Below are 26,990 nucleotides of genomic sequence, written 5' to 3'. Positions count from 1 at the left end.
CCCTTCCCTCCTCTCCAGCTCTCTGTGGTGGCTTCATTCAAGGCTCCAGTGGGACCATCTTGTCACCGGGGTTCCCTGATTTCTACCCCAACAACTTGAACTGCACCTGGATTATCGAAACATCACATGGCAAGGGTAAGTGTTTAGGCCCATGGCAGGTATTGGGATGCAACATGGTCAGGGCCCCAAGGTCCCCAGGTCAAGATGACCTCAATGGGGATCTCCCTCTCTAGTGACCTCTGGGCTTAGTCTGAATTTTTCTCACCAACCAGAAAACTCCCAGAACCTTCCTATCTCTTTGAATCACAGAACTCATTCAACAAATGGTTTTCAAACCTAAAATCTCCATTCTGGAAGAGATCTTAGAGATTACCAGCTCTCAAACCTACTTAATTCGGTTGGGAATCTTCTCCAAATCACTCCGCACAAGATGGCAACACACCTTCTGTCCAAACACCCCCCGTGGTGGAGAGGTGACCAACCCACTCAACAAAGGGGCACCTATTCTCATTTTCTGCCAGATCTGACCCCTCCTGATAACCTGAGACTGAGTTCCTTGTACTGAGTTCTGGAGGAACATAGGCTGCCTCTGCTCCCTGTTCCTCACGACTGGCCTTCAGATATTGTACGTGGCAATCCTCTTCTCACAGAACTCACACTGTTCCTCAGAGGAGTGTTTTCATATTCCTCACCAGGCTGGACTCTTGCCCTACCTTCCCTGGCATAAATGACCTTTGGGAGTCCCAAGTTCAAAGTAAGGGTGCTGACTACAAATAAACATTAACTAATATACTCTTTCACTCCACAAATATTGATTGAACTCCACCTATGCGGCAGACCCTGGGGCTGGGAATACACAGTAACCAGGCAGAGATGGCTTCTACCCTCAGAAGCTTGCTCCGAAGTTCATCTAGAGTCAAGGTTCTTAATGCAGTTTGGCAAATACTCTAATGTTAGACCCCTACACAAGAGGTTTAGATTTCCTACGTTGGTGGTGGAAACCAGGCAACTATGTTTTTAGAACACTTCACTAGTAACTGTGATGCATGCCTTTAAATAAGAACCTCTGATCTTGAAGAATTAACATGTAGAAAAGCCAAGAAAAACTTTAAAGGGAAGAGTAACCCTTCCAGATATTAAAATGTTATTATGGGATAAAATAATTTTAATGATGTGGTATGAGTATAGGAGTGGACACACAAATCAGTGGGGGAAAATAAAGATCCAGAAATAGATTCCCCTGTGTGTGTGTGTGTGGCTGTGTGTGAGAGAGAGAGAGTGTGTGTGTATATGTGTCTGCGAGAGAGAGACAGTCTTTAGTATATGATTAAAGTGTCATTTCCAATCCATTAAAGAGAGGATGGATTATTTAATAAATGGTTTTAAAACAGTGGGCTTAACCATTTGGGAAAAAGAAAAAAACAAATCATACCTCACACATTTATCCACAAATTCTAGTACTAGAAAGATATGAAAGCCTAACCTCAGGTGGGACTTACTTAAAGAGTAACACCAAAAGTAGAATCCATAAAGGCAAAGACTATTAGATTTGATTAAATAATACTTTGAATGGATTTATGGTTTTTTTAAATAAAGATATAAATATTCAAAATATTCATGTAAAATATTCAAATAGTTAATGGACAAAAATATTTGCAACCTATGTAATCATCTAAGGACCATGAACCTGATGCATAAAGAGCTCTTAAAATTTTTTTAGAAAAATATGCCTGGTCTACAGGGCTATAAAATAAGCAAAGCTATAAACACTTTGTAATAGAGGAAATACAAATGAAAAGACCTCGACCGCCCCTAACAATTTTAAAAATGCATGTTCACCCAGTAAATGAAATGCCATTTCCCTTTTCAAGTCAGCAGAGAACATCGCAACAGTGTAACAGTGTGGGGGACAGTGTAGAGACACGAATACTATTCTTCCGTGCTGCCATTGTGTGAAACTGCTCAGACTTTCCAGAGGATGATTCAGCAATGAATCAAAAGCCTTAAGAATATGCGTGCCTCCGGTACTTCCCTGTGGCACAGTGGTTAAGAATCCGCCTGCCAATGCTTGATCCCTGGTCCAGGAATATCCCACATGCTGTGGGGCAACTAAGCCCATGCGCCACAACTACTGAGCTTGTGTTCTAGAACCCGCGCTCCACAACTACTGAAGCCCGTGTGCCTAGAGCCCGTGCTCCACAACAAGAGAAACCACCACAATGAGAAGTCCACGCACCACAACGAAGAGTAGCCCCCGCTCGCCGCAACTAGAGAAAGCCTGCGCACAGCAACAAAGACCCAACATAGCCAAAAATAAATTAATTAATTAAAAAAAAAAAAGAATATACGTGCCTCTGGACCCAGCAGTTCTACTTCTTGGAATTTATCTGAAGAAAATAAATAAACTGTACATCAAGATTTAGCTACAAGGTTGTCCCCTAAAACACTTTATTAATTGAAAAACTAGTAACTATTCCAATGTCCATCAATCAGGAAATGTTATTGTCCCCTAAAACACTTTATTAATTGAAAAACTAGTAACTATTCCAATGTCCATCAATCAGGAAATGTTAACTAAATGTATGGTATAGCCAAATAATGAAATATTCAGTATTACCATACAGCTACTGAAAGGAGTAATGTGAAAGAATATTTAAAGCCCTACACAGATGGTTGCAATACACTGTTGACTAAAAAAGAAGTTTGCCAAAGTAATATATTCAGTTTATAAAAATTAAGCAAGGAGGGCTTCCCTGGTGGCACAGTGGTTAAGAATCCACCTGCCAGTGCAGGGGACACAGGTTCAACCCCTGGTCCAGGAAGATCCCACATACGAAGGAGCAACTAAGCCCGTGCACTACAACTACTGAGCCTGTGCTCTAGATCCCACAAGCCACAACTACTGAGCCTGTGTGCCACAACTACTGAAGCCCATGCACCTAGAGCCCATGCTCAGCAACAAGAGAAGCCACCGCAATGAGAACCCCGCACACAGCAATGAAGAATAGCACCCACTCGCCACAACTAGAGAAAGCCCGTGCACAGCAACGAAGACCCAACACAGCCATAAATAAATAAATAAATAAATAAATAAATAAATAAATAAAATTAATTTATTAAAAAATAAAAAATTAAGCAAGGATATGTGCATAGAAAACAGTCTGAAGAGCTATGCCCCCAAAGGTTAATACTAGTTGTCTCTTATTTTCATCTTTTGGCTTTTTCCTAATTTTGAGCACTAAATATGTATTCCATGTAAAGTATACTATTTGTATAAAAAAGGAAAATTTGAAAGAAAAGTCACTTATAATCCCACCTCATGTATTTAAGCACCGTCACTGTTGCCTTTAATAGGCCTGGTATTTAGCCGGGATTAAGACAGCCTTGGGCAAGACAGGACTCTCCGGCAGTCAGCGCAATGTGGGGCTGGCCCCTTTTTCCCACAGTATTGTTCCCGAGGAGAGGAAGGATGGAGGCAGTGTCCTTGTTCATCCTGCAGAGCTGTTTCCACCAAGCCTGGTCCAGAGTTGGCCATTGCCAGAGCCAGAAGCTACTCTGTGGCATCAAGAGGAAAAGAAAGGCAGCCCCCTGTGACCCCTAGAGTAACGACTCCCCATAGTCATGATTCTCTCTGCATCTGACGTCTGTAATTATAGGGGTGTATGTTCCTCTTTGCCTTTCTACCTGTGTCTTTCCTTAGAAGTCAATGCAGTTCAACAAATATTTAACAAATGCTTATTTGATGCTCGCGCTTGCTGTAGGTGCTAGGCAAACACAGGGGAACAGACCCTCTGGCGCTGCCTGCCTTGTAGTCTAGTGGTAGAGATCCAGCCTAAAGAGACCTCTCAATGTACCATGGTCAGTTCTGGGATAGAGCAGACACAGGTGGGGAGTTGAGACTTAGGCCAGTCTTCAAGGATGAACAGGAATTAGCCAGGATGAGAAGTGTTCCAGGCAGAGAATCAACAAGAGGTCACTGATGTATAACCAGGACACTTCTTCCTTCGAACCACTGAAAGGCTTCACCAGACCCTAAGCATTGAGCCCCAAATGGTAAACTAGCTAGCATGGCCTTATAGCCCTGTCTTACCTTTCTCAGCCTCCTTCTGAGCCCTCTAAGCACTAAGTTCTAGCTACACGGAACTTCTTTCAGTTCCCAGAACTTCTTAGGCTTTCGTTGTCCTCTAGAGCTTTGCACAATGGGACAATTTTCTTCTCCTGGAACACCGTCTGTCCCCGCATCGTCTCCACCATTCCCCTTGCCTGGCCAGCTGCTCATCCTTCTGAATTCACTTCCTCTACCGAACCTTCCCGTCCCCCTGCCCCCAGCGCTGGGTCTGGGTGGGGCCCCCCTCCACAGGCTCCTGTGTGACCCTGTACCTTCCCAATCCCAGACTTCTCCCCGCTGTACGGAACTTGGCATCCTCGTCATCTGTCCCCCGGACCAACTCCAAGCTCTTTCAGAGAAATGTCTGCCTTGCTTCCTGCAGTTTTCTCAGCTGCTGGCTTCATGCCTGGCACATAAGAAACTCCAGAAATATCTATATGAATGGAGTTAAAGTGAACCCACACCCTTCTCCAGAGGGCACCCCTCAGGCTCTGCTTGTAACAGTATCTCGGGTTAACAGACCTATGGAGGCTGCTGACTCCGATTGCTCCCTACCAGGTAGAAGTCCAGCTGGGAAAACTGAAAAAACTGTGAAATTCAGAATTGTTCAACTTACCACATGCCCAGCCCAAGGGAACAGCCATTTCAGGAGTCCAGATCACGTGCCCTTGCTAAGACCCCGGGCCTGACATCTTTTAACCCACAAGGCTGTCTGGGAGTTAGATGAACTGAGTACTAAGAATGCCTACTGTGTGCCAGGCACTGTGCCGTGGGCTTTGCATGTGCTACCCCAGGTGTTCCTCTCCCCAAAGATTAAATGTCACCTAAAGACGCAGAGCAACTTTGGCCCAGATACTTTGGCTGGTAGACGGGCTTTTGACCCAGGTCGGCCTCCCTCCAAATCCCCTCCTTTCCCATGGCCCTGCTCTTTCTGCTCCAGTGTGGTGTTAATGCCCTTTGCACGATTCTGCATGTTTCACTACAGTGGAGTCTTCGTTTGTGTGTCCATCTGTCATGCCAAATCTGGATTCAAACTCCAACACAGGGCCTCTCTATTTCTGTGACAATGTCTTCATTTTCACACAATGGCCAAAAGAGCCCCAAGCAATCAGCATAGCTGGGAAACTCAGGAGTTTCACCTCAGTTGTTTACTCATCCTTAGAATCCCTGCCAAATGTTTACTCCTTTGGAGGGGCTGTATTTGCGTGCTGGAAAAACAGAGTAAAGGCACAGTGCTTCATTCACCTTTGTTTCTGCCCGTTACTGTGTCTGACTCATCCTCCACCCAACCCTGTGTTCCAGCGAGGAGGGAAAGACATCTATTCCACCAAGCCTCTTCCCAAGCTCTGCAGACTGAGAACAGTTTACTCAGTTGCATACGCGTTTATGTATCGGCAGTACAGGATATGTACGGGCATACATACCCGTGGGGTTCCAAGCATGCTTACACCCCTCGTGTCCCAGACTGTGATCCCTGTGAAGCCTTCCCAACCCCGGAGGCATAGTTGCCCACTCTCCCTCTGTGTCCCCACTCTGTATTCTCGCTGCTGATGTGCCTGTCTCGTCCTCTAGACTGGGAGATCTTTCTTGGTGCTTAGCACAGGCCTGGCACTTAGTAGGCGCTCAGAGTCTATGTCTTTGAGTAAACAGGTAAATGGATGCATGTCAGCTGCCCGGGCACAGGGCATTCACAAGCTGCTTCCCTGGTCCCACCTCTACTGGGTTCTGTCCCCACAACCCCCACCTCTAGAATCCCAAATACTCCAGATCACCAGTTTCTATCAACAGAGAGGCAAAAAAAAATGAAAACATCTAAAATGCTTAAGCATTAAGACCTTGGATCTAACCATCGTTTATCAAAAACGTGTCAGTAATTAGAGAAGTATTCCTCACACTTTTATGTGCCTACAGATCTCTTGGGGGATCTTGTTAGCATGCAGGTTCTGATTCAGGATGTCTGTGGCGGAAGCCAAGATGTTGCATTTCCAACAAGCTTCCAGACAATGCCCCAGATGCTAAAGTCTGTGGACTTTGAATAGCACTGGGGTGCAGCATTCCTCGCCTACCCAAGTTCCTGCCCTGGTACATCCATGGCATGTATTCCCATGGGCACACTCACCCATGGGTGGTCATGCATTACACATCTGCCCACCCAAGCACAACTGCCATCTGGACAAGTTCAAGAGTTGCTCTGGGTGTTAAGATTCTGCTGCTCCATAACCTTGCTCAACCCTGACCCCTGCGGCCACCTGGACCCTCCTACCGTGGGCTCTCTTTCCATAGCAGGAGAAGCTGCCTCGTGGGGTGGTTTACTGCACAGCCTCTGCCACCAGGTTGTCTCAGTTCAGATCTCAGCTCTCCCACCTACTAGCTGGGCGACCTTGGACAAATGACTTCATCGCTTTGTGCCTTGGTTTCCTCAGGTGTAACATGGAATGAGAATAATCATACCCATGCTGGAGGGTTCTTAGCAGGGTGAAATATTTCTGTATCTTCCCTTCTGATTGATAGGGGCCAACTAAAGAGCGACTCAGGACAGTGACACACATACTTAGTGCTGAATGTTATTGTCTTTATTGAGTGCTCTTAGCCCCTCCCCCTCAGTGGAGGTCCCCTCCCTTTTTCTCATCTCAGATGAGATGGCTGCCTGTCCCCTCCCCCACCAATCCACCTCCTCCCTGTCTTCTGTTTGATGCCCCTCCTCCCCCAGGTTTCCAATCTGCCCCTCCTCTGATGGCCGCCCTTCCCTGCCCTGGTCCTCTTCATGCTTGTGGATTCAGGTAGCAGGTATCCCAGATCTACTGCTGTAGTCTGACCTTAGTCCTGAACTCTAAGTCTGTACTTCCAGTTCCCACTAGCTCACGCTGCTTGAATGCCAAACATTCAGGGTGTTCAAAGCCAAGGCCATTACCCTTCTACCACCTGCTCCTCTTCTCCCTATGTGTCCGACCCCGGGTCACAAAAGACATCACTGTCCTTCAGGTCAAGATCTTCCCCATCACCTGGGGAGACCTTCAAGATGACAGAGGAGTAAGACTTGGAGATCACCTTCCTCCCCACAAATACATCAGAAATACATCTACATGTGGAACAACTCCTACAGAACACCTACTGAACGCTGGCAAGAGACCTCAGACTTCCCAAAAGGCAAGAAACTGCCCACGTACCTGGCCGTGTGGCTGACAGGGTCTTGGTGCTCCGGCCAGGTGTCAGACCTGTGCCTCTGAGATGGGAGAGCTGAGTTTAGGACATTGGTCCACCAGAGACCTCCTGGCTCCAAGTAATATCAAACAGCAAAAGCTCTCCCAGAGATCTCCATTTCAATGCTAAGACCCAGCTCCATTCAACAACCAGCAAGCTACAGTGCTGGACACCCTATGCCAAACAACTAGCAAGACAGGAACACAACCCCACTCATTAGCGGAGAGGCTACCTAAAATCATAATAAGGTCACAGACACCCCAGAACACACCACCGGATGCGGTCCTGCCCACCAGAAAGACAATATCCAGCCTCATCCACCAGAACAGAGGCACTAGCCTCCTCCACCAGGAAGCCTACAGAACCCACTGAACCAACCTTAACCACTGGGGACAGACACCAAAAAAAACAGGAACTACGAACCTGCAGCCTGCAAAATGGAGACCCCAAACACAGTAAGATAAGCAAAATGAGAAGACACAGAAACACACAGCAGATGAAGGAGCAACGTAAAAACCCAACAGACCAAACAAATGAAGAGAAAATAGGCAGTCTACCTGAAAAAGAATTCAGAGTAATGATAGTACAGATGATCCAAATTCTTAGAAATAGAATGGAGAAAATATGAGAAACATTTAACAAGGACCTGGAAGAACTAAAGAGAAAACAAACAATGATGAACAACACAATAAATGAACTTAAAAATGCTCTAGAATGAATCAATAGCGGGATAACTGCGGCAGAAGTTCAGATAAGTAACCTGCAAGATAAAATAGTGGAAATAGCTACTGCAGAGCAGAATAAAGAAAAAAGAATGAAAAGAATTGAGGACAGTCTTGGAGACCTCTGGAACAACATTAAATGCCCCATTCTAATGATAGGGGTCTCAGAAGAAGAAGAGAAAAAGGAAGGGACTGAGAAAATATTTGAAGAGATTATAGTTGAAAACTTCCCTAATGTGGGAAAGGAAATAGTCAATCAAGTCTAAGAAGCACAGAGAGTCCCATACAGGATAAATCCAAGGAGAAATGTGCCAAGACACATATTAAGCAAACTATCAAAAATTAAATACAAAGAAAAAATATTAAAAACAGTAAGGGAGGGCTTCCCTGGTGGCGCAGTGGTTGGGAGTCTGCCTGCCGATGGAGGGGACACGGGTTCATTCCCCGGTCTGGGAAGATCCCACATGCCATGGAGCAGCTGGGCCCGTGAGCCATGGCCGCTGACCCTGTGCATCCAGAGCCTGTGCTCCGCAACGGGAGAGGCCACAACAGTGAGAGGCCCGTGTGCCTCCCCCAAAAAAAAGCAGTAAGGGAAAAGAAACAAAAACATACAAGGGAATCCCCATAAGGTTAACAGCTGATATTTCAGCAGAAACTCTGCAAGCCAGAAGGGAGTGACAGGCATATTTAAAGTGACGAAAGGGAAAAAACTACAACCAAGATTACTCTAGCCAGCAAGAATCTCATTCAGATTTGACAGAGAAATTAAAACCTTTACAGACAAGCAAAAGCTAAGAAAATTCAGCACCACAAAACCAGCTTTACAACAAATGCTAAAGGAACTTCTCTAGGCAGGAAACACAAGAGAAGGAAAAGATTTAAAATAACAAACCCAAAACAATTAAGAAAATGATAATAGGAATATACATATCGATAATTATCTTAAATGTAAATGGATTAAATGCTCCCACCAAAAGACACAGACTGGCTGAGTGGATAAAAAAAACAAGACCTGAGTATATGCTGTCTACAAGAGACCCACTTTAGACCTAGGGACACATATAGACTGAAAGTGAGGGGATGGAAAAAGATTCCATGCAAAGGGAAATCAAAAGAAAGCTAGAGTGGCAATTCTCATATCAGACAAAATAGACTTTAAAATAAAGACTCTTACAAGAGACAAAGAAGGACACAACATAATGATCAAAGGATCAATCCAAGAAGAAGATATAACAATTGTAAATATTTATACACCCAACATAGGATCACCTCAATACATAAGGCAAATGCTAACGGCCATAAAAGGGAAAATTGACAGTAACACAATCATAGTAGGGGACTTTAACACCCCACTTTCACCAATGGGCAGATCATCCAAAATGAAAATAAATAAGGAAACACAAGCTTTAAATGATACATTAAACAAGATGGACTTAATTGATATTTATAAGACATTCCATCCAAAAACAACAGAATACACTTTCTTCTCAAGTGCTCATGGAACATTCTCCAGGATAGATAATACCTTGGGTCACAAATCAAGCCTTGGTAAATGTAAGAAAATTGAAATCGTATCAAGTATCTTTTCCAACCACAATGCTATGAGACTAGATATCAATGACAGGAAAAAATCTGTAAAAAATACAAACACATGCAGGCTAAAAAATACACTACATAATAACCAAGAGATCACTGAAGAAATCAAAGAGGAAATCAAAAAAATACCTAGAAACAAATGACAATGAAAACATGATGACCCAAAACATATGGGAAGTGGCAAAAGAAGTTGCAAGAGGGAAGTTTATAGCAATACAATCCTACCTCAAGAAAAAAGAAACATCTCAAATAAACAAGCTAACCTTACACCTAAAGCAATTAGAGAAAGAAGAACAAAAAGACCCCAAAGTTAACAGAAGAAAAGAAATCACAGAGATCAGATCAGAAATAAATGAAAAATAAATTAAGGAAACGATAGCAAAGATCAATAAAACTAAAAGCTGCTTCTTTGAGAAGATAAACAAAATTGATAAACCATTAGCCAGAATCATCAAGGAAAAAAGGGAGAAGACTCAAATCAATAGAATTAGAAATGAAAAAGTTGAAGTAACAACTGACGCTGCAGATATACAAAAGACCATGTGAGTTTACTACAAGCAACTCTATGCCAATAAAATGGACAACCTGGAAAAAATGGACAACTTCTTAGAAATGCACAACCATCCGAGACTGAACCAGGAAGAAATGGAAAATATGAACAGACCAATCACAAGCACTGAAATTTAAACTGTGATTAAAAATTTTCTAACAGGGGGCTTCCCTGTTGGCACAGTGGTTGAGAGTCCGCCTGCCAATGCAGGGGATGCGGGTTCATGCCCCGGTACGGGACAATCCCACATGCTGCGGAGCGGCTGGGCCTGTGAGCCATGGCCACAGAGCCTGCACGTCCAGAGCCTGTGCTCCACAGTGCAAGAGGCCACAACAGTGAGAGGCCCGCATACCGCAAAAAAAAAAAAAAAAAAGAAAAAGAAAAAAAGAAAAAATCTTCCAAGAAACAAAAGCCTAGGACCAGTTGGCTTCACAGGTGAATTCTATCAAACATTTAGAGAAGAGCTAACATCTATCCTTCTCAAACTCTTCCAAAATATAGCAGAGTGAGGAACACTCCCAAACTCATTCTACAAGGCCACCATCGCCCTGATACCAAAACTAGACAAAGATGTCACAAAGGAAGAAAACTGCAGGCCAACGTCACTGATGAACATAGATGCAAAAATCCTCAACAAAATACTAGCAAACAGAATCCAACAGCACATTAAAAGGATCATACACTATGATCAAGTAGGGTTTATTCCAGGAATGCAAGGATTCTTCAATATATGCAAATCAATCAATGTGATACATCATATTAACAAGTTGAAGGAGAAAAACCATATGATCATCTCAATAGATGCAGAGAAAGCTTTCAACAAAATTCAACACTGATTTATGATAAAAACGCTCCAGAAAGTAGGCATAGAGGGAACTTTCCTCAACATAATAAAGGCCATACATGACAAACCCACAGCCAACATCATCCTCAATGGTGAAAAACTGAAACCGTTTCCACTAAGATCAGGAACAACACAAGGTTGCCCACTCTCACCACTCTTATTCAACATAGTTTTGGAAGTTTTAGCCACAGCAACCAGAGAAGAAAAAGAAATAAAAGGAATCCACATCAGAAAAGAAGAAGTAAAGCTGTCACTGTTTGCAGATGACATGATACTCTACATAGAGAATGGTAAAGAAGCTACCAGAAAACTACTAGAGCTAATCAATGAATTTGGTAAAGTAGCAGGATACAAAATTAATGCACAGAAATCTCTGGCATTCCTATACACTAATGATGAAAAATCTGAAAGAGAAATTAAGGAAACACTCTCATTTACCACTACAACAAAAAGAATAAAATACCTGAGAGTAAACCTACCTAAGGAGACAAAAGACCTGTATGCAGAAAACTATAAGACACTGATGAAAGAAATTAAAGATGATACAAACAAATGGAGAGATATACTATGTTCTTGGATTGGAAGAATCAACATTGTGAAAATGACTATACTACCCAAAACAATCTACAGATTCAATGCAATCCCTATCAAACTACCAATGGCATTTGTCACAGAACTAGAACAAAAAATTTCACAATTTGTGTGGAAACACAAAACACCCCAAATAGCCAAAGCAATCTTGAGAAAGAAAAACGGAGCTGGAGGAATCAGGCTTCCTGACTTCAGACTATACTACAAAGCTACAGTAATCAAGACAGTATGGTAGTGGCACAAAAACAGAAATGTAGATCAATGGAACAGGATACAAAGCCCAGAGGTAAACCCATGCACATATGGTCACCTTATCTTTGATAAAGGAGGCAAGAATATACAATGGAGAACTACAATGAGGTATCACCTCACACCAGTCAGAATGGCCATCATCAAAAAATCTGCAAACAATAAATGCTGGAGAGGGTGTGGAGAAAGGGGAACCCTCCTGCACTGTTGGTGGGAATGTAAGTTGATACAGCCACTATGGAGAACAGTGTGGAGGTTCCTTAAAAAACTAAAACTAGAACTACCATATGACCCAGCAATCCAACTACTGGGCATATACCCTGAGAAAACCATAATTCAAAAAGAGTCATGTACCACAATGCTTATCGCAGCTCTATTTACAATAGCCAGGACATGGAAGCAACCTAAGTGTCCATCAAGACATGAATGGATAAAGAAGACGTGGCACATATATACAATGGAATATTACTCAGCCATAAAAGGAAACGAAATTCAGTTATTTGTAGTGAGGTGGATGGACCTAGACTCTCTCATACAGAGTGAAATAAGTCAGAAAGAGAAAAATAAATACCATAGACTAACACATATATATGGAATCTAAAAAAAAAAAAAAAGGTTCTGAAGACCCTAGAGGCAGGACAGGAATAAAGATGCAGATGTAGAGAATGAACTTGAGGACATGGGGAAGGGGAAGGGTAAGCTGGGATGAAGTGAGAGAGTGACCTGGACTTATATATACTACCAAATGTAAAATAGATAGCTAGTGAGAAGCAGCTGCATACCACAGGGAGATCAGCTCGGTGCTTTGTGACCACCCAGAGGTGTGGAATAGGGTGGGTGGGAGGGAGACACAAGAGGGAAGAGATATGGGGATATATGTATATGTATAGCTGATTCACTTTGTTATAAAGCAGAAACTAACACACTATTGTAAAGTAATTATTCTCCAGTAAAGATTTTTTTAATGTTAAAATAAAAAAAAAACCTTCCCCATCATCCCTTATCTCCTCCTTTGCATCTGTTGCCTCTGATCCCTGTCCACTTCACCTCCTGAGTCTCATGCCCCTTTCCTGCTCTCACCCCCTCTGCCAGCCCCCATCCACTTTCCCCCAGTGCATGGCTGACATCCTTCTAACTGTTCTCTCTCCCTCCACTTCGTCCTCCTCACAGCAACCAACATCTTGCTAATCTGAAATCGGATACACTCTGGATAGGATGGCTTCTCAATGCCTCCAGAAAATATCCAGTCCAGCCCCAGCCTACATTTCCAGCCCCTCTTCCAGATGTTTCCTGCTTAGTGTGTCCAACCGCACCGTGCAGCTCACAGAGCCCTGGAATCCACAGCGGCTCTGTCTCCGGTGCCCTGCCTGGGGTGTCCTTTCCCCTCTTACCCAGTTAATTCCTAAGCCTCCTTTTAAGACCCCAATCAAATGCTCACTCTTTAGTGAGGGCATCCTACCCTCCCCTCTTTCCCTTCTGCCCCCCAGCGCAGTCTGACCTGCATTGGTTCCAGCATTTGTCACTCTGTACTATAGCTATATCCCCTTGCACCCACCTAGCCCTGGATCCTGGCCCATAGGAAGTACCCAATAAATGTACAAGTACTTGTTGACTGAATGAATGACCTAGCCATAAATCTCCCTTTCAAATTGGGACAACCAGAAAGCAGCATCCTTCTCCCTGACTGGACCTCAGGGCAGGGGCGTGTGCTGTTCACCTGGGTTCCTTCATTCAGGTTGGCTGGTGTGTGTTGATCATACTCAAGCTTGAGGTTCTGCACACCGACAGATGTTTGCAAACGGGAAATCATCGTGCAGCTGAGCCCCTTCAGGCCTCTCACTGTCATCACCCTGACCCTCTGGTCTCCTGGCAGGTGTGTTCTTCACTTTCCACACCTTCCACCTGGAGAGCAGCCACGACTACCTCCTCATCACGGAGAACGGCAGTTTCACCCAGCCCCTGAGGCAGCTGACCGGTTCCCGGTTGCCAGCCCCCATCAGCGCTGGACTCTACGGCAACTTCACTGCCCAGGTCCGCTTCATTTCCGATTTCTCCATGTCCTACGAAGGCTTCAACATCACCTTCTCAGGTAAAGCATGTGAGGGTCCCTCGGGGTAAGTGATGGCTGAGCACTCTGTCTCTCCCACGCCCCCCCACCCTGCTGCCAGCCTCTGGTCTTCCCAGCAGATGGCTATTGGTCCCCTCCCCAGCCTCCGGGAGAGGGACCTCACTGCAGCAGCAGAAGATAGTTAGGTTAGACACAAGGACGAACTTCCTTATAGTGGGTTTGGAAGGAATTAGCAGGTCTGTTGGGGAATCTCCTTCTGTGAAGGTATTTAGGCTTCACTCTGAACATGACCAACCCAACTGATTGAACTAGAGGACCTCAGGAGTCCCATCCTGCCCTAGTAATTCCAGATTCTTCTTCTGATTCCACTTCCACTACTTCACAACTACAGCAATTTCTAAAAAAAAAAAAAAAAAAAGAAAAAGAAGGGAGACTGAAATTCACATTTTGGAGTGTTTTGGTCTCATTTGGGGGCTGCTTCACCAATGCTAATTTAGTAGCGATGGATATTATCTTTGTGTTTAGGAATCCTGAAAAGAAAGCTCTTTAATGTGCATTCAGGGACAAAAGAGGACCCCTCACTCCTCTAGTACCAAGTCCTCCTGCTGCTCTCATACTATTGCTCCCAGACCACCCCCTCCCACCACCAGCCAGGAGCAGAGACAGCAGATGGATTCCCCCGGGATGGCTGAGAGATATCTGACCTCTAGGAAATGGGACATGGCCGAGCTCAGCCTCACAGTGTCCCTCCAGCAGATGCCACCTGCCATGTCCTGGCTGATGGGACATATCCAACCAGTCTGCCTCATCCAGCCTCTTTCTCCCCACCACACAGAGCCCCGGGGTACTGTGTCCCAGAAGGGAGATGCCCTTGGGGATGAGGGAAAAGGTACTTCTATATCATCACTAGAGGTATAAAAGTCACTAGAGTCAGGTCCCTGGTGCATAAATGCCACTCCGTCACACATGCCATCTGCCTCAAGTGCCAGCGTTACCAAGACACAGCTTCAGCTGAAGCACTTGGATTCTTTTTCCCAATGTAAGTTGCCCTAGGCTGGGTCATGCATTCTGAACCTCTAGAACCAGGCTGATTGAATTGATCTGGCTTGGTGCCCAGGGAGAAAGAGGCAGGAGAGTCCACAAGCCTGAGGCTGGGGTTCATGTGGAGATGAAGGGACAGGAGGGAAGGGTCAGCCTCAGAAACACTCCCGGGAAGCATGTTTCCAGAAAGGCGGTGCTCTCTCCCACTGCTTATGGTCTGGAGGCACTCAGACCACCCAGAACACACCTGCCTGTTCTCGCCTGTCTCTGTCCCTCTCAGGCTCTCTCTCCTTCTCTCCTTACTTTTCGTGCATCGGTGTGTATCCTGTACCTCTGTCTTCCTCTCTCGTCCTCTTCTCCGTGGTGTCTTTGTCTGTGCGTTCCCATCCTCTGTGTCTGACCCCAGCTCTCCTGCTGCCTTTCCAGAGTATGACTTGGAGCCCTGTGAGGAGCCTGAGGTCCCAGCCTACAGCATCCGGAAGGGCTTGCAGTTTGGTGTAGGCGACACCTTGACCTTCTCCTGCTTCCCCGGGTACCGTCTGGAGGGCACGGCCCGCATCACGTGCCTGGGGGGCAGACGGCGCCTGTGGAGCTCGCCTCTGCCAAGGTGTGTTGGTAGGTGGTCACGTGCTTTCATTTTGCTTCACTAATGGGGTTGGCCGGACTTTAGTCAATTGCTGGGAGGTGGTGGAACGCACCTGGGCCAAGAGGCCGACAGGACTGGGTTTAAGGACTGTCTTAGCACACGGTTACCTTGGGTGGGTGGCCTACCCTCCTTCCACGCCAACCTCCTTATCGGTACAGGAGAGATGGCAATGCCTGCTTCATGAGCTGTTCTGTAGCCTCAACGGACCTTTACAAAGCGGGTCCACAGTAGGCACTCGGATGAAATCAATTTCTATGCTGTTACCTCCCACCCTTAACACACATTCCCATGGCTAATTGATGCCTCTTGCGGAGAAATCTGGGTGGGGTGTGTGGGTGCCCCTATAGGAAGGAGGTATGACCTTTGCCCATGGAGAATCCCCATTTGGTGGAGGAGAGGGCTGATTTTACTTGTCCAATGAGGGTGCTAGCTTTTAAGAATCTCTAGAAAGGCTTCCTCCATTCTGCTGGGGAAGACAGAGAGAAGCAGGAGTTGGGTTCATTTATAGAGCACCCATTGCAGGTCAGGCCTGCTTCTGGATGCTGAGAATACAAAGGTGAACAATACAGAGAAGGTCTCTGCACTCCTGGTCTCACATTGTGGTGGGGGGAGATAAGCTGTAAACGCATGGATGTGTAGTGTGTCGGGCAGTGTTGAGGGTTACAGAGAAAGATGGTCAGCTTAGAAAGTGCTGGAGGTTTTTATAACAAGTCGTCAGGAAAGACTTCTCTGATGAGCTGACATTTTAGTAGAGATCTGAAGGGATCCAAGGAGCTAATTCGTGGGAGAACAGGGACCAGAGTACTAAGGCCCCAAGCCACGAGGATGCTCGGTGTTTGAGGAATAGCTTGGAGGCCAGTCTGGAGCGAGCGAGGGGGAGAGCAGTGGATGGTGAGTTAAAGAGGCAGCTGATGGAGTTGGGACCAGGAGCTCTGTGACCCAAGGTCCTGCCGGCCTCCTTGCCAGCGTGCTGGAGCAGGCTATTCAGAGCTCCAGGCCCAGAGGGTGGAGAGAAGTGGGGTGATATCCCAGGGACTGGGGACAGTTGCTGGCTGTCCCTCATTTACAAGGTTCATGGCTCTGCTTGCTCGATGCTCACACCATGGGGCTAGATGGAACACAGGCTGGATCAGTGGAGTACCTTCCATGCTCACTGCTATCCGCTAGTGCTAAATATTACAGAAAACCCCAATCTACCAAACAGATCAAAGCAGCACTGCACTGACTGAAACAGGTGCCGGCGTCTTGAGAGCCCTTGAGGTCAGCCTTGCCCAAGACGACCGCACGGAGCCCTGGGGCTCTGCAGAGGACAGTCGTAAATAGGATGGCAAGCTGGGCTGGGCTCAGGCTGTGGGGTCACCTGGGCCCAAGGGTGAGTCTCTGCTCTGCCACTCACCAGCTGTTAGATCTTGGGCAAGCCACCAGACCCCAGCCGCTCCAGCCTCCTCGCTTATAAAACAGAGATAACAATATCCAATTCACAGGCTTTATTCCAGATTACGTGATGTAATTTACATAAACCAACGGGGTGCCGTATAATTATCATCATTTTGCCAATAACCTTTTTATCATTATTTATCGATGACATGACCAACAATCAATAACCCTTTACGATCTCAGAGGGGAAACATTAAGACAAATAGATGCAGAATTTCATTTTTGATCAATTAACTAATCTCAAAGTTTATCCTTTTTCCTGCAACCATCCCCCAGAGCATCCACCCACCCTGACCTGGACACACATTCAGACACACATGTAACTCCCACCGTGTAGGTTCAGTTTCGATGTGGCTGCTAGCAGCTCTTCTCTGCTCTGGAGAAATGTCTTCAGCTAAGTGGCTCTGAGGGGAATTTTTCCTGAATGGGATTATCCAGGACCACAGATACGCACACGCCCTAAGCTCTCGCCTCATTGATCTCATTACATAAACTCATTCTTTAACTTACTGTTCCAATTACTGTTTGGTCATGGCGCCTCACAATATTTTCATTATTACATTTGTCTTCTGTTTTGTATGTATTCATAACGCATAGCAATTACAATCGCCTCTAATTACCACCAGCCCGCAACAGAACCTCAGGCTGGAGGTATCACGGGAATGCCCACCCGGGAGATGCTCCCAGTCGCCATACGCACTGGAGGTATAAACTGAATAACTTACCAGGAACATTCCCTGCTGAGAAGGAGATGAACAGTCCTGGGCTCTAATTCATTGTGTGACAGGGCGACACAGCCCCTGACCTCAGGGTCCCCTGAGCTGGATGTGGAAGAGACAGCCCTGATCCCAGAGGACCCCATTCTGCACCAAGAGTCATGGCCCTGCCCTTGAGAGCCCCTCATGGTGGAGCAGACCTACCTCTCTGCCTCGGGAGCCCCAGACACAGCCCCTGCCCTTAACGAGACCTCTTCTGATGGGGATGACAGAAGTCGTAGATGCCCGAATTAGCCTCAGCACCTTCCGGTGAAGATGACTGTTTGTTTCTCTGGAACATTTATTTGTTTCCATTTATGCTTGTGTTTGGCTTTTCAGTGCATCTGCTCACCTCCCTTGATACTTTGGAAACTCTCCCAAAAGCAAGTGCCAGGTCCCGCTACCTCCTGTACACTCCCCGGTGCCCTGGAAAAAGGCCTCAGTAGGGGCCAAGGACTGGCCCCATCTGAAGCTGTCAGCCCCCTTCCCCTCCCCATAAAGGTGTCGGGCATGTGGGAAAGAGGATAGGGTCATGCTGGGGCAGAGATGGCATATAGCTATTGTGCAGCAAGCTGGGGTAGGAAGGAGGTGCAAAAATATGTCAAAGCCCACGTTCAAGGACAACCACCTTTTAGGAACTAGGCAGAGAGCAAGAGGTACCAGGAACAGTGAGGGTGCTGTGAATGTCAGGCAGCTAACACATGCTTCCCAAGAAGCTTCTTGGGCTTTCTGCCATTCCCGGAACCTGGGCAGTTAGGGCTCCAAATAGAAGCAGATAAGCTGCGTAGATTCATCGGGTTAGATGGGGAGAGAAAGGAATAATGCTTGTTGAGGGCCTACTCGGTGCTAGCCACCTCCTATATATTCACCTCTTTCACCATAAAATTTCATATATGTATTCTCTCTAGTCTTATGTGGATACTGTTATTGTCCAGATGGAGGCAGATGAAGATACCGAGGTTCAGAGAGTTGATATAACTGGTCTGTCTGAGTCTAAAATCCATGCTTATCCCACTGCACCACATGTCATTCCCTAGACAGAAGAGAATACTGTGTGATGCCCAGAGATGATGGAGAGCTGCTTCAGAGGGCTGCCCACGTGATGTGACTGAGTAATAAATGTCTAAATATGCACAACCCTCAGCACCCCCTCCCCAAATGGCCACCTTCAGCAGAGGGCACCCAGAATACTTACACACTTTAGAAACATATCTACCTAAATTATCAGCAGCCACCAGGGTACCTGTCCACCACCCACCCGTTAGTTTTATGCCCCAGCTCTGCACATTCATTACGCACGTTCGGACACTCTGCAAACAGGCTGAGTTTAAAGTACTGCAAAGCAAGATTTCTCCTCCAAGACAAATGATGGCTGTCCTGTTCAGTTTGAGCTGCTATAAGAAAATACCATAAAGAGGGTGGCATCAACAACAAGCATTTATTTCTCACAGTTCCGGAGGCTGGCAAGTCCAAGATCAAGGTGCCAGTGGATTCAGTGTCTGGTAAAGGCCCTCTCCCTGGTTTCCAGATGGCAGCCTTCTTGCTGTACCATCACACAGCAGACAGATTGCAGGCTCTGGTCAATTCCTCTGCTGATAAGGGCACTAATCCCATCATGGGGGCTCTCCCCTCATGACCTCATCTAGACCTAATTACCTCCCAAAGGCCCCACCTCCAAATAGCATCACACTGGGGAATCAGGGCTTCAGCATAAGAATTTGTCAGAGGGACACAAACATGCTGTCCATAGTAATGACTTATGTGACGTCTTAGGAACCTGAAGCTGGTCCTGAACTGGAAAGGGCCCAGGGAGGAGGGCTTGTCCTCTGATTGGTGGGACATGGTCACTATCTTCAAAGTTCTAAGGAGCAGCCTTGGGGACAAGAGAACACACAGAGGTACAACTAAGCCCACTAGAGGCTCAGCTCTGAATGTTCCTGTATCACATGCTCCCTCCACACTGCTGTGGCCTAGGACACTCCAGGTTCAGGGCAATTAAAGTTGAATATGTGGTGACCTCAGGGTCCTTCCGGCCAATGACTATGCCTAGAATAGGGACACTGGGGAATGGTTCGGGGAAAGCAGACGTGCTACCACCAACCTCAGAGATTCAACATATGCTCCAAACTCCCCATATGTCCAGACAAATAATGGGCCTACCATCTGGACATGTATTTATAACCTTCCAGAACCTAATCATTTTTAGAGCTGTCCATCCTCTGAGGTCAGTGTCCTCCATATTTATTCATTCATTCATTTGACAAATATTTATTTTACAGACAATCTGGGCTAAGCCTTGGAAATTCATGGATTCATTAAGCATGACCTTTACCTTCAAGTAACACACAGTTTGGTTAGGGGGTGCAGACAAGAAACAAGCCATCAGGGTGCGATCTGGTAGACGCTCTGCTACAGGGAAGCCCAGGAAGAGGCTTCACAATTATCAAAGACCCTAGAGAGCCAACTACAGGGTCCTTCAGCACATGCCCTGCACTGAGCTACCCCTTTCATTACTGCTGCTGTCCTGCCCAGGCATGGAGCAGAGTGAGTGGGTGCTGGAGATACAGAAATATGACCAAGCCCTAAAGCACCCACAGGGCAGTGGAGGAGATAGAAATGTTAACAAATAAGTCAAGTAAAATGTGATAACCACTATAAATAGAGGTATAGGAACAATGGGGAAAGAATGACTAATTCTGGAGGAGCAGAAACAGATTTTGAGAGGAAGGTGTGAATTCATTAGCTGTTGAATTAAACAGGGTTTCCATGGGTCTGTGCCAAAACTTTCTTCAGAGCCTCAGAGGCCCTAAATTCCAGGACCAAGAGGGCTGAGTTGTCAGCCCGCTCCTCTTCTTGAATTGAGACTTGATCTAAATTGCTAAGTACCACGGTCTTTATCTTGAAAACAGGGATGGTAATTGTGCCTGCCTATGGGGATCGGTTGCTGTGACTAATGGCTGAAATGATCCTTGTAAAGCTTGGAAGATGCTAGCAATTATTATGCAATCTTGTCCCCTCTTCGTTTGTATCCTCTGATACTGAAAGGCTTCATCCCTCCTCACTTGGCTGCCCCCATCGTCCCCTGATGCCCTCCTTGGTCATTTCTGTTGCTATGATACTATATGAACAGGTGGAAGGGAGAATGGCTGCTTCATAACACTGTGAAAGTAAAGGGTGCCTGGTGGGTTTATTTCTATTTCTGCGGAAGAAAAACAGACAAACCGAAGGAGAGAAATAAAGGAACGTAGCAGAACTACAGGTGGGCAGATGTTAAAAAAAAAAAAAAAACTTTGATAAGCATTCCTATAGTCAGACAGACAAATGGACAGATAAACAGGCACTCTGGCAGGTAGAGAGGCAAGCAACTTGTCATCTTTGTAAGGTACTCCAGCGCTGTGAGTTGTTTTCCGGATGTAGCTGATGGGCGTTAATCTGTGATTATTGTGATTCTCTTTCCAGCTGAGTGTGGGAATTCAGTCACGGGCACTCAGGGCACTCTGCTGTCCCCCAACTTTCCTGTGAACTACAATAACAACCACGAATGCATCTACTCCATCCAGACCCAGCCGGGGAAGGGGATTCAGCTCAAAGCCAGGGCATTTGAACTCTCTGAAGGAGATGTCCTCAAGGTAACACTGATAGATTTTATAGAGTATGTATGTTACGGGATGCAAAAGTATGGTCACCACACTCATTTATCTCTGTGTGAATGACCCAACCTTTCTTCTTCCCTCCTGAGTCCCAAGATGTTGTCCTCACTCATCTGGGAGAAGTGAGAATCTAAGAGAGAAGGGTAGGCGAGTGTATTCTAAAGAATGTGGCTTTAGGGTTTGCTTAGGAGCTGACTGCTCTCAAATATGTATGTGATTGAGTAAGGGTTGTCTGGATAGTAAATCACCATAATAAACTCAGTTGGAGTGGCCAGTGGATCAGGTTTTCCATTGTGAACTGTGACCATCAACCTAGATAAGGAAGAGTTCATAGAATATGTGCATTTGTGTAGATATGTGTGGCTATAAATATGTTTATATGTACGTTTCCACATGTGTGTGCATCTGTGTCTGGGTCTGTATTTGGTTTGGGTGATCTGTGTCTGTACATACTTGTGTTCTGTGTGTGTGCATGTGTGTATGTTTTGAGTTTATGTTTCAGTGACCGGTGGGCTATTTCAGTAGCTTCAGTGTGCCATGGTGATGGCCTGTATGTAGCAGTGGGGTTGAAGAAAGTGGATTCAAGATCTACATAAGAGAAAGAAGTGAAAGGACTTGGACTAAAGAAAGGGTTATAGAGAGGGACTTGTTGAGACACTGAACACACTTATGACTGTGTTTCTTTGTGTGTGTGATTTGTACCTCCCATAACACATCGTGTGTGTGTAATCAAAGAGTTGACTCTGGAGAACTTATCAAAGAGCTGCCTTATTTAAAAGGATTATAAGGAAAATCTCATACTGAGTAGGTCCATTTTCATCCTAGGCCAAGAAACTTTTTTATCTTATTCTAATATAGTTTTATTCCCTGTAGCCAGAGAAATCTAGACATTAGAAACAACCAAAGGTCACCACTCTAGAAAATCCAAAGAGAAACCATTAAATAATCCCCATCTGTTAGGACTCTGTAGATATGATGAGTACACTGTGCTTTTTATGCAAAGATGATACTCTTGACCCACCCTCTGGGGCGTGTGTGTGTGTATGTGTGTGTGTGTGTGTGTGTGTGTTTGGAAGGCACTTCTCACTCTTACCTAATTACTCTTGAACCCAAGAGGAAGTACCATGAGATGACCAGTTGGGACCGGATATGCCTGAAACAGAACAGAATATGGCAAAGTGGCCCAGGAGGGAGTGGGTTCCTATCATTGGCTCCTTAAGCTCTACTTTTCAACCTCTAAGCTCCACAGACAGAGAAATGCAGTGTGCATCTCCCTATAAGTGAACGATAGGCAGGACTTTATACTTTCCAAGGGCCATGTCTTCAGGCGTCTCCCTTGACCTCAGTTCTCTCCATCCATTTGTTCATCATCAACAACAGAGCCTCAGAGGACACACCCAGGGCCAACAAGGCCAGAGGGACTTCCGTGCTCTAGTGCTGCAGGTGGAATTGAGGAAAGCTGGACGATGCAGAGACCTTCTTGGAGGAAGGATGCTGTTAACCCTGCAGAAAAAGGCATTTTGGAGGCTTACAATTTTCGGGTTTTGAAGGGAGTATGAGAAGCAGTTCTGTGAATGTGGCCTGACGGGACCAGCAGAAGGCCTTCTGCCTTGGTTGCTAGAGGCCACATGGAGCATGGCTGGTGCCCAAGCATCCTCTCTAGGGTGGTCTGGACTCAGAGTAGCACCTAAGACATAGTCAGCAGGTGTGCATACCCCACTGCACTATCAAGGTTCTGCCTCAGGGTTGAGTGAGCAGCTTAACAGACAGAAGAGAGACTTTTGGAGGTACTCAGGGTAAGAAGGGAGGAACCTGGGGCATCATCCCCAGGTCAGAGGTCAGGGAGGGCTCAGGCAGGGGTCAGGACCTCAGCTGGCCCTGCAGGGCCGTGGGGAGAGGGAGATGATTTCCTGTGTTTCTTAGAGGGATCTTCCCAGACTTCAGACTTGGTCTCTGCAGCCACCTGCCCGGCTGGCCCTGCCACCAGCCTTCTAACACTGGGCTCCACCTTCTTGCCGAAAAGCCTCTTCCTCCCTTTCTAGGCCTCTGTAGTGTCCTCCTCAGAAGGTTGGGCTGTGGTGCTGACCTGGCCGAAAGGCCATCCACACGATCCTGTAACCACCAGAGCTGGGGGTCTGGGGAAGGGAGGGCAAGGCATCCAGGGAGATCATGTAGTTTCCTCTTCTAACTCTTCCCCTCAGGACCCTTGCCCTCCCGAGGGAGAACCTGGGACACGAATTATTTTGGAATGAAAAGAAATGCACAGTTATAGTTTCCACCCTGCAACCACTGTCAGCTGCAGTGGCAATGCTCTTTACACCTGTCGCTCCGATCTACCTCGACACAAAGAAGGTGGCACCCAGAGTCACCTCCGGGAGCACCCTGCCCTTGCCCTGGTGTAACTGACCCATCTGCCAGAACACTGGTGTATTTCCAATCCTGAGGATGTACCTGTCCCTCCCAAGAACCCCAGTGCATACCTGGATTCCTTCCCGCCCAGCGAGACCTGCCACTTCCTCCACACTTGCGTCTGACCAACCCTCCAAACCTTCCATACACGCTTGGATTTCTGACCCATGAAATGACTGTTTTCTTGCATTTATGACTCTCAATCTTTTCCTTACCTTTAATAACTGAACATTTCTTAGACCTCACCCCTACACATACTCCAGCTTGTCTCCTAGAACTACCTGATTTCTTCTGTTTTGGCCTCCACCAAAATTTTGACCTCTGTCATCTGCAAGACAGAAGGTCCTCTAAATGCAATAGTGTGGAAAGACAACAGCTCCCAGCTCAAGATGGCACACGAAGCCCATGTATATAACTGCATCCTCTATGGTTCCCACGGAAATGACTAAAGGGACATGAAAACGGGAAATTAGGCAAGGGTGCCTTTCACATACAACTTAAAGGAATTTTTGCCAAATGGAATACCCCCCAAAAGGGGTCCATTTTGAGAAAGAGCCTGATCAAAGTGTAATTCACATAAGTGAATTGAAAGCCTGCCAGTGGATTAAGTGCTAGAAACCTCAAGGAAAGAATGCATCTGAGACCACCTAGCTCAGAGCCGCAGAGTCTGGAGCCAAGGACACACCATGGGGCTGTTGGCAGGGGCCAGATCTCAATCCAGCTAGCTCTTCTGGAAGCGTACAGGGTCTGAGAAACCACACAGAGCCACAGTTCCCTCTCAACATGACTTTCTGGATTCTGTTTGGCTGTTGTTGGCAAGCTGGATAAAGCAGAGCAATGCCATGGCTGGCGCCTAACAAGAGTGGGCAAGCTCATTTGAGAAGAGGCTGCCACAATCATACACACACACACATGCACATGTACACACACATACACGTATACGCACGCTCCCTCACACACACAGGCTTTAGTACCATGAGCAGGAGAAGCTCCTACTATGGCCTCTTCTGGCTTAACTCTTCTGCTCCCCCTTAGGGGAGCTACTGGCTCTTTCCATTATCCATTTTTATTTTCCCTCTGTCATGGTGTGCCAACTGGAAAATGAACTGGATATGTGTGAATATTCAGTAGATCAGAAGAAGGGGACCTGTCTGAGGCGTCAGAGTTAATTGCCCCTCTGCAAGCAACAAAGAAAAAAAAATACTTTAAAAACATCTAATTTGTATTCTTAACAGGATTTGAGAGAATATTTATGACACAAAAATAGGCAATAATGAAAACAGAGCAATCTGAGATGAGGAAAGATTGAATAGAGATGAAAAACATGATCACCCAATTAAAAAATGGAATGGAGGCAATGAACAGAAGATGGTAAACCACAGAAAACTGAAATCACTTTATTATAGGATAAATTTGAGAACTTCTCTCACATAATGAAATGAAAAAGAGAATTCTTTTATATTAATAAAATGCACAATCAATTCACAGTAAAACTTTATGTGCCAAATAACATAGCATGAATAAATTAAATAAAAATTGTTAGATATGTAAAAAATTTTAATAAAGTCACAGTCATTGTGGAAGATTTAATATACCTCTGTTAGTCTCTGATGTATCACCTAGGTTAAAAATAAATAAGGATTTAGGTAGCTTGAATAATATAACAGAATAAATCCAAAGAAAGTAGAAGAAATACTTTTACAGATAAAAGCAAAAGTGACTGAAAAAAGAAAAAATTTTTAAATAGCAATTATCAACAAAACCAACTGGTTCTTTGAAAAATAGTAAAGTAGACAAAATTTACAGGACTGATCAAGGAATAAAGAAGCCAAAATATATAATTTTAAGAATGAAAAAGCAACATAGTCATAGACAAGGTAGAGATTATGAAAACAATAAGAAAATGTTTAGGAAAAAGCATAAGACAAAAAATCTGAAAGCTTAAATGAAAAGGAAATTTTTATAGATAATAGGTACTAATATCAAGAAAAAATACAAATCTGAATAAACCAATAACTATTTAAAACATTGGAATTGGGCTTCCCTGGTGGCGCAGTGGTTGAGAGTCCACCTGCCGATGCAGGGGACGCGGGTTCGTGCCCCGGTCCGGGAAGATCCCACATGCCGCGGAGTGGCTGGGCCCGTGAGCCATGGCCGCTGAGCCTGCGCGTCCTGAGCCTGTGCTCTGCAACTGGAGAGGCCACAACAGTGAGAGGCATGCATACCGCAAAAAAAAAAAAAAAAAAAAAAAATTGGAATTCTCCCGTATTCTCTCTCAAAGTTCCCAGACCTAGTCTATTTTACAGGTAAACTCACAAAACTTAAAGGAACAATTAATCCCTGCAATAATCAAACTGTGTCAGAAAAGAGAAAAATTAGTATCCATCTCCCCACTCACTTTATTTAAATGGAACAAGTAGAAATATTGATATCAAACTGAATAAGGGCAGCATAAAGTATTAGGCCAGTTTCACTTATGATCATAGATCTAAAAATCCTAAATACAGTATCATGTTGAATCTAGCTGTGCATTAAAACAGAAATGACCAATGGGATGGATTCCAGGAAAGTAAGGATGTGTCAACATTACAAAAGCTCCTAATTTTCTTTATTGGGCAACCCATATGAAATTGCCATTTTTGTAGGTCAAGAGCAGTCAAATATCAGCAGTTTCATCCTATAAACAGATTAGGAGAGAAAAATACATGATCCTGCCAATGTATCCCAAAACATCATGTGATGAAATTCAGTACTGATTCATGATTTTTAAAAATATCTCATAGGGCCTCCCTGGTGGCGCAGTGGTTGAGAGTCCGCCTGCCGATGCAGGGGATACGGGTTCGTGCCCCGGTCTGGGAGGATCCCATATGCCGCGGAGCGGCTGGGCCCGTGAGCCATGGCCGCTGAGCCTGCGCGTCCGGAGCCTGTGCTCCGCAACGGGAGAGGCCACAACAGTGAGAGGCCCGCGTACGGAAAAAAAATAATAAAAAAAAAAATAAAAATATCTCATAAAGCTATGGACAGAACTTTCTTAATCTAATAAAAATTTTCTGACAACACGTGTAGCAAACATTATACTTAATGACCAAACTTCCTAAGGACTCGTAATAAAGTCAGGAAAAA

At 45.4% G+C, this 26,990-nt stretch overlaps 1 protein-coding gene across 1 annotated transcript in view; it reads left to right on the top strand.

Moving 5' to 3' along the window:
* Window positions 1-26,990, top strand: part of CSMD2 (CUB and Sushi multiple domains 2) — a 659,332-nt gene that overhangs the window by 435,697 nt on the left and 196,645 nt on the right. The window contains exons 19-22 of the mRNA XM_082615655.1: window positions 19-135; window positions 13,735-13,950; window positions 15,397-15,585; window positions 21,268-21,437. Of these exons, the coding sequence (XP_082471781.1) occupies window positions 19-135; window positions 13,735-13,950; window positions 15,397-15,585; window positions 21,268-21,437 (692 nt within the window). The remainder of the gene's footprint in view (window positions 1-18; window positions 136-13,734; window positions 13,951-15,396; window positions 15,586-21,267; window positions 21,438-26,990) is intronic.

Source organism: Mesoplodon mirus, assembly GCF_964341445.2.
Source record: "Mesoplodon mirus genome assembly, chromosome: 3".
Classification (NCBI taxonomy): Eukaryota; Metazoa; Chordata; class Mammalia; order Artiodactyla; family Ziphiidae; genus Mesoplodon; species Mesoplodon mirus.
The sequence above is the reverse complement of the archived record's forward strand: the minus strand, read 5'-3'. Positions and strand labels throughout refer to the sequence as shown.